At 59.5% G+C, this 7,968-nt stretch overlaps 1 protein-coding gene across 1 annotated transcript; it reads left to right on the plus strand.

Moving 5' to 3' along the window:
* The first annotated feature begins 3,807 nt into the window (after positions 1 to 3,807).
* On the plus strand, positions 3,808 to 7,363 carry SOCS3 (suppressor of cytokine signaling 3). The gene is made up of 2 exons (XM_069543885.1): positions 3,808 to 4,284; positions 4,862 to 7,363. The coding sequence occupies exon 2, from the start codon at positions 4,956 to 4,958 to the stop codon at positions 5,643 to 5,645; it is 690 nt and encodes a 229-aa protein (XP_069399986.1). The 5' UTR covers positions 3,808 to 4,284; positions 4,862 to 4,955; the 3' UTR covers positions 5,646 to 7,363.
* The last annotated feature ends 605 nt before the right edge of the window (positions 7,364 to 7,968 follow it).

Raw genomic sequence — 7,968 nt, forward strand, 5'->3', positions numbered from 1 at the left:
AAACTGTCTTAGGTCTGCCCTGCTCTGGGCATCTCTCTTGCCTGGAAGAAGGTCCCTGGGAGTGTGCCCAGTATCCGACTGGTGTCTCTTCCCTGACTTTTCCAGCAAAGTTTGAGTTTTCACTCCCTTTGTCTTCTGATTAGCAGGCCTAACAGTCTTCACCAGCCACACAGGGGCTTCTATACCGTTCTTCCCATCTAAACAGCCACTCCGTAGCCCTTCAGGAAAAAAACAAAAGATACTCTAGAAGAGAGCAGTTGGTGGAATCAAAAAATGATGGAAAATAAAAGTCAACACAATCCCTTATTTAAAGATCCACTGAGCCTTTCTATGGATCAGTTGGCTAGGTTTAAAAAGAAAAAAAAAAAAATCAACGACAGTTCCTTTCCTCTAGGTTATCAGCGGAGGAGGAGAGCATGTTGGTCAGCATAGAAGGAGCTACCCTGAAAGTTTAGACTGAGTCTGCCAAACCTTAAAGGAAAAGTAGAAATCAGCCAAGATGTGGAAGGTAGTCCCACCCAGAGGGAAGCAAACATGCAAAGAACCAGGCCTGGAGAATGTTTCGGACACCGCCTAGAGCTCCCGGTAGCTAGGGCATGAAGTGTCAGTAGGGCAGAGGTAGCTGATGAAGATGACGTGGGGGCAGAGAGCCTAGACATACACTCACTGGGAGGTGTTTGCACGATCCCAAAGGCCAACAGGAGAGCTTTGCAGGTGCTGAAAAAACCTGCAAGCCAACGCAGGAGACATAAGAGATGCCGGTTCGATCCCTGGGAAGATCCCCTGGAGAAGGAAATGGCAACCCACGCCAGTATTCTTGCCTGGAGAATCCCTTGGACGGAGGAGCCTGGCAGGCTACACAGTCCAGGGGGTTGCAAAGAGTCGGACACGACTGAAGCATCTTAGCACGCACGGAAAGGCAACAGGAAGCCCCTGAAGATACTAGAAAGCCAAAGGGAAACTGAGTGGCTGGCTGAACTGTTTGAAAACAAACAGCTTTTTGGAATGTATCATATAGGAGATATATAGCTCTCCAAAACATCAAGCCATGTATAGCCTCATCCTTCCCCTAGAAGCCCAAGGTGCAGCAGCTCAGCCTTCCCCTCCTCCCTCTCCCCAAAGACTCCTCAATACTTTCCAAATAATTACAACTAACATTTGTCGAGCATTCACTACGTGCAAGGCACTATTCTAGCACGTTGCATGCACTGGCTCAGTCCTCACAATCACCCGATGAGATGAAGTAGGTACTGTTTTCAGCCTGTTTTACAAATAAGGAAACAGAGGCACAGCTGGGGAAGTCAGTGGCTCAAAGTCATACAGCTACTGGGTGGTGGAGCCAGAACAGCAGTTCAGTTTCCTGAGTCAGCACTCAAGGAGCCCTGCCCCTCCAGCAGGATGCACGGTGGCCCTGCCCCAGCTCTGTTCTTTCCATCATCCCTGTACTCTTGAACCCACTCTATGCCCCCCAGCCAGTCACATACCCTTTGCCACTGGCCCTCGGCAGGCCCCAGGCTCACTGGGGTACCATGCTGTTGACATTAGGACCTACCTGTTGCAGAGCTTTGCATCTCTCTAAGCAGACTGGGAATCCCAAGCTCAGGGGCTGTTTCCTCCTGCTTATCTCTCCCATCCCCACTTCTAACCCCCTCTCCCCGCAAGAATGAATTATCAGAGTCTCATAGGACTGATAGTAATGACAACCACTCCTTTCATATGACACCCATCACATGGGGGGTCCCATGTCCCCTCACCTCATCGGCATCCCTGCAGGATTCACCCAGCGTGTTCCCAGCACTTTGCCTGGTGCCCGGCAAAAGCAGGCACTCAATGAGGGTTTGTGGAATGGATGAATGAACCTGACTTGTGTCAGAGCCTTATAATTTACAAAGCACTCTCTCATCCATTAACTCAAGGGCTATTCCTTGTGAGCCTTCCTTGTCCTCCACGGGGCTCAGCACAGAAGCGGATAATCATGGTGCAGCCTCCTAATCAATGGATGAGAAAAAGAATGAATGCCTGAGTCTACCGAGAAGGAGAATCCATTTCATTAGCCTGCGAAGACCAGGTCTTCGTCGTCATTATATTTCAATGCCCAGCACAATGTCTGGTACACAGAGTCCAATATTTGTGAAATGTGTTGAATAAATCAATTCCCCCCTCTGCAGAAGTAACAAGAAGACTTCCTCCTAATGACTCCTCTCTCGAAGGGAGAATTGGACTGAATTACTGCCATTCCTAGCACATTTTGATGTGCAGAATCTTTTCTTATCTTTTTTTAATCTCAGATCTCTGATGGGAAAAGATTATTATTCCTGCTTTACAGAGGGCAAAGCCAATTTCCAGAGAGGCTGGGTGTCCTACCCACAACTCATTTACTCCTCTGACATCTGTGGGGAGAGAGGTGAATGCACGGAGGAGAGAGTAGCAAACCAAAGGCGCGGAGAGGTGCCTATCAGCTCCCAGAGACGCCAAGGAGCCAGGTCTCCGGAGTTTTCTTTCCCCCTCCCTTTCCTTATCCTCAGAGGCGGGGAGTCCGGGAAGAGGGCAGGGTCAAAGCTGTCAGCCCCTGCGTTCTGAGAGATGACAATCTAAGCGCTCCTAAACTGGTACTCAGGTGTCCCCAGCACCCCACTGCCTGTTTGGGGCGCAGAAAACTTTCCATCCTTCATAAAGCTGGCCCTGGTTAACCCAAACCACCCACATCCACGCCAACGTGACCAAGAACAAATCCGTTGTTCACCTTAAGCACCTCCCCTTCTCACCCCCGGGGGGAGATCGGACCCCCCACACTGGGGGAGCGGAGGGGGAATATTCTAGGCGGTAGGACTGGGTATCTGAAAGTGGGCTGAACTGAAAACTGCTTTCCGTAAATTCTCCTCTGCTGGAATTTTTTATTCCCAGGTCTAATTCCAGACTGTGATGTTAACTCTCCCTGGGTCCCCCACCCGCGACAAATTCCCCCGGCCCCAGCTCTTGCGCCAGCACCCCCACAGCCCCTGCGTTTCACGTTTCAGGGCTTGTGGAACTCCACTCCACCTCGCAGACCCCAGGGCGCCCTCTAGCGGACGCCGGGCGCGGGGTGGGGCCATCGCTCGCCCTCGGGCCCGTCCCGCTGCTTGAGGGCACCTGGCAGGTTCGGAGACTCAGAAGGGCCACCGCGATTGCTGCTTGCGTTTGTGTCTTTGGAGCGGTGGGAGGCGGCACCCATGTCGGCAGAGAACCTAGCAGGGGGCCGATGGACTGAGACCGGACAGCTGCCACGCAGGCGGCGTTCCTTCCACGCTTAGGACTCCCGGCTTCACCTCGGGGACAGGCCCACGGGTGACGCTCGCGCTTTCTTCCGCCCCCAGGCTTCCAGGTCCGGTCCTAGTTTCGAGGCCCGGCTTTGGGAGTGGGGGTGGGGTGTCCCCAGTTCCCCAGAGGCGGGCATGGGCCTCCTGGGGCCGCGATCGGAACCCCGGGCAGGAGCGGGTGGGGGCGAGGTGGGTGGGTGGGTGGGTTGCGGGGGGTCTCCCCGCGAGGTCCGAGAAGAGGGAAGAGGGGGAAGCCAGGAGCCTCTCCCTCTTGGCCTCCTGGAACTGCCCGGGCTCCGGGAGCGGCGCCCCCGCCTCTGCCAGAAACTGGCCTTCTTAGAAGGGAGGGGGAAAGTGTGAATGAGAAGTTGGGGGCGGAGCGCGCGCGGGGGAGGGGCCGCTGCCAGGAACGCGCCGCCGGGGCTGGCGCCGCGCCCGCCGGGCCCCCCGGGCCGCCTCGCGCCGCGCTTTGTCTCTGCGCGCGTCTCTGCGGGTCCCCGGCCCCGCTCGCGGCCCGCCCTCGGCCGCCCGCGGCCCCTCCCTCCGCTCGGCGCGCAGCCTTTCATTGCTGCGAGTAGTGACTAAACATTACAAGAAGGCCGGCCGAGCAGTTCCAGGAATCGGGGGGGCGGGGCGCCGGGCCGCGTATATACCCGCGAGCGCGGCCTCCGCGGCGGCTTCGACTCACACTCCCCGCGCCGCCGCCGCCGCCGCCACTCCGGCCCCGCACGCAGCCCGCCCGGCCCAGCTCCGGTCGCGGCCCCTCGCCTCGCGCCCCCTCACCCCCCACCGCCCGGCCGGCCCGGGGGCGCGCAGGGGGCAGGGCGGGCGCCCCGGCGAAGCCCGAGGGACGCGCGCGCGAGGCCCCTTTGTGGACTTCGCGGCTGCCAACATCTGGGCGCAGCGCGGGCCACCCACCGCTGGCCGCCGTGCCTTGGGGACCGTAGGAGGCGCAGCCCCGAAGCCAAAGACTTCGGTTCGGGACCAGGTAGGAAGGAGGGGCGCGGCGTGGAGCGGGGGGGCTGGAGGGTTCGCTAGTCCCGGGAGCTTTTCCCGGTTTCCCCTCCCCTTCCCGGGTCATTCCCGGCAGGGAGGGGACGAGATAGGGGGCAGAGTGGATGGAAGCCGGAGATCCCAGGTTCCCGGAATACCCAAACTGGGGCCCTCCGGCTTCTCGGGTCCCCTCCCTACCCCGCTCCACCCCCCACCCCTTGCCTCGGATTTCTTTCTCCGTCCCTGACCCCCCGGGGCCACCGGACTGAGCGGCGCCCAGAGCGTCCCGGGGGCCCTTCTCTCCCTCCCCACCCCGGCCACGCTCCTGGAGACCCAACTTCCGCGCCCGAGTTTCCCACTCGGCACCTTACCAGTGCGCGCTGGGGAAAGGGCTGCCTGGAGGCGGGGGCTGGGCGGGCTCCGTGGGGCGTCTGGGTCGGAACGGGGGCCCAGGTGAGCGCCTCCGGGGCAGCTGGTGTCCTGGCCGCTCGGCAGAGGCAGGGGCGCCGGGGCGGGGCGGGCGCGCTGGAGGGTTCCGGGCACTCACGCGGCGCGCGCCTTCTTCCCCGCAGCCCCCCGGGATGCGGTAGCGGCCGCTGTGCGGAGGCCGCCGAACAGCTGCAGCCGCCGCCGCCGCCGCGCAGCCCCACGCTGGCTCCGTGCGCCATGGTCACCCACAGCAAGTTCCCCGCCGCCGGGATGAGCCGCCCCCTGGACGCCAGCCTGCGCCTCAAGACCTTCAGCTCCAAGAGCGAGTACCAGCTGGTGGTGAACGCAGTGCGCAAGCTGCAGGAGAGCGGCTTTTACTGGAGCACCGTGACGGGCGGCGAAGCGAACTTGCTGCTGAGCGCCGAGCCCGCGGGGACCTTCCTCATCCGCGACAGCTCGGACCAGCGCCACTTCTTCACCCTCAGCGTCAAGACCCAGTCGGGGACCAAGAACCTGCGCATCCAGTGCGAGGGGGGCAGCTTCTCTCTGCAGAGCGACCCCCGGAGCACGCAGCCCGTGCCCCGCTTCGACTGCGTGCTCAAGCTGGTGCATCACTACATGCCCGCCGCCGGCGCCCCCTCGTTCTCCCCGCCCCCCGCTGAACCCTCCTCCTCGCCCTCCTCCGAGGTGCCCGAGCAGCCACCGGCCCAGCCGCTCCCCGGGAGCCCCCCCAGGAGAGCCTATTACATTTACTCGGGGGGCGAGAAGATCCCTCTGGTGTTGAGCCGGCCCCTCTCCTCCAACGTGGCCACTCTCCAACATCTCTGTCGGAAGACCGTCAACGGCCACCTGGACTCCTACGAGAAAGTCACGCAGCTGCCTGGGCCCATTCGGGAGTTCCTGGACCAGTACGATGCCCCGCTTTAGGGAGCAAAGGGGGCAGGGGTAGGGCGAGGGGGCCCGGGTCCCCTCTCCTCCGTGGCACATGGCACAAGCACAAGAATCCAGCCGCGAGAGTCCTGCCGCTCCCGCGTGAGCCAGGGCGCGGGGAGCCCCCTCCCGCCGGTCCTCCCCTCGCAGAACAGGGCCGGCGGCACCTGGAATGTGTTTGAAGGGAGACGGAGAGCCACCGGAGCGCTCCTCCCCGACTCGAGCGTCTCCGGAGGAGCCAGCTGGCCCAGGGGGACCACAGCAAGGACCGCAGTGGATGCTGTCCTCTCCCGCCTCCTCCACCCCGCTGCACTTCCAAATGGGGGACACCGCGGGGCGTGTTGAACTGTGAGAACTGCCGGGGAATCTGCGAACTTTCCAACGGAACTTGTTTGTTCTTTGATTTGGTTTAAAACAGAGCTTTAAACCTCAGCGGGTTGAGAGCCTGGAAAAGGGTGGAGGGGAGAGAGAGAGAGAGAGAGAGAGAGAGAGGGTGCCTCGGGGGCCCAGGGCTGCAGGCTGGCCAAGGAAATGGTCACTCCACCGCTCCGCTCAGGTCAGGAGGGGCGCCTGCCTGCTCCATCTCTGGCTCTGGGGAGAAGGGTGACCCGAAGGGGACCTTTCTCTTCCCCCTTCTTCCTGCCCCTCACACAGCCACCAGAAACACAGGTCCTAGAGTCCATCTAGTGCCCAAGAGCCCAGAGTCCTCCTCCCGTTTTAAGGGGGGAGTGGCACTGGGTGGGAGCGGGGAATGGATGGGCTGGTCAGTAGTTCTGAACCCACCCGTGCTCTACCTTTCAGCACCTGGGGGTGGGGGGTGGGGGGCGCCGGGCTGGAGGAGATGGAGGAGATGAGCCACCTTTGACCCCAGACAGAGACGATGGGGCATTCTACTTTGTGCCTCCTGACTAGATCTGGCTAGGAGATTTGCCTTAAATGCTCCCTGTCCCATGGATAGGGACTGGCACACAAGAAGCCACACACTCAGCCAACCCCAGCAGAGGCCAAAGGATTCTCAGATGGGCGCCCAGTGGCCACTCACCATTTGGTGGTGGAGGTCGGAGATGGATGGGTGAGGGGGCAGAGATCCACGCTGCTTTCTAGCTGAGCGCAGGAAGAATGCCAGCCAGCCCAGTGGATACTGGCCGCCAATAGGACCTGGGCTGTGGTCCGAGGCAGAGCCACTGGGCCCTCCAGCCCCCAGCCCCTGCACAGACAGCCCTCCCTCCTCACTTTGGGGGACTGGCACTGGCAGGAAGTCATCAAGAGGCCCTGCCACCCAGCTGCTCCCACTCTGCAATAGCACTGATCAGCGAAAACTCAGAGGAATGTAGCAGCGATGGAATTACCTGGAACTGTTCTTTTTCGGGGAAAACCAAACACACAAAAGTTTTCTGTGTCAGGTATTGGGCTGGATGGGTCAAGCTGTGTGTTGGGGTGGTTTTTTTTTTGTTTGTTTCCTTGTTATTTTGTTTGGATTTTGTTTTCGTTTTTTAATAATGTTTACAATCTGCCTCAATCACTCTGTCTTTTATAAAGTTCCACCTCCAGTCCTCTCCCCTCCCCCTACCCAGGCCTTCAAGGCTGATAGGAGATGCTTGAAGAACTCAACAGAAATACCAATCCAAATCAAACTTTGCACATATTTATATTTATATTCAAAAAAGAAACATTTCAGTAATTTATAATAAAGAGCACTATTTTTTAATGAAAAACCTGACTGGAGCCTTTCTCCCACCCCCCACCGCCCCTCCGGTCTTGCTTTCTCTTTCACCCACACCCACACACTACATCAGAGGGTGGTGGCCCTACCCCCTCACTGCCCTGGTGCTTCTCTGTGATGGAATCAAACTCTGGCTTCACGTCACTGACAACCGAAGGCAGCCACCTAGACTGTACCCAGTAGGGGTAATTCCTGCTAGTCTGATTCAGATCTGACCAGAATATGCAAAGCAAGTTCGAAGGAAGCGCTTCAAAGGGCTTGCAGGGAGTATAAACTGAGCTGTGGTCAAAGCTTTTAGAGGCTCCAAGCTATTAGAGGCACTGGGCTCCTTGGCAGAGAGGTGTTACGAGAAAGCCCAGACTATGGGGTCCTGGCAGTGACCCGTGACCTCAGCACAGCCAGGTCCCCAGGAGCTGGGGGGAGGGGCGGTCCCGATGCAAACCCTGCACGCAGTGGGGCCCTCCCACGGGTAGGAACCCCAGCCTGAGCAGTGGATGGGGCCACCCGCCTCCCAATATGAGCAGCCATCTATTCACCTGTTTTCAGCCACTCCCACCCCCCGGGCACTCAGACGCTATCTGGGTTCACCTTCCTGGC

The sequence above is a fragment of the Ovis canadensis genome, chromosome 11 (genome assembly GCF_042477335.2).
Source record: "Ovis canadensis isolate MfBH-ARS-UI-01 breed Bighorn chromosome 11, ARS-UI_OviCan_v2, whole genome shotgun sequence".
NCBI lineage: Eukaryota > Metazoa > Chordata > Mammalia > Artiodactyla > Bovidae > Ovis > Ovis canadensis.

Bases quoted from the DNA above. Each gene is read 5' to 3' on its own strand.
- SOCS3 (XM_069543885.1), top strand. From the start codon at position 4,956: ATGGTCACCCACAGCAAGTTCCCCGCCGCCGGGATGAGCCGCCCCCTG.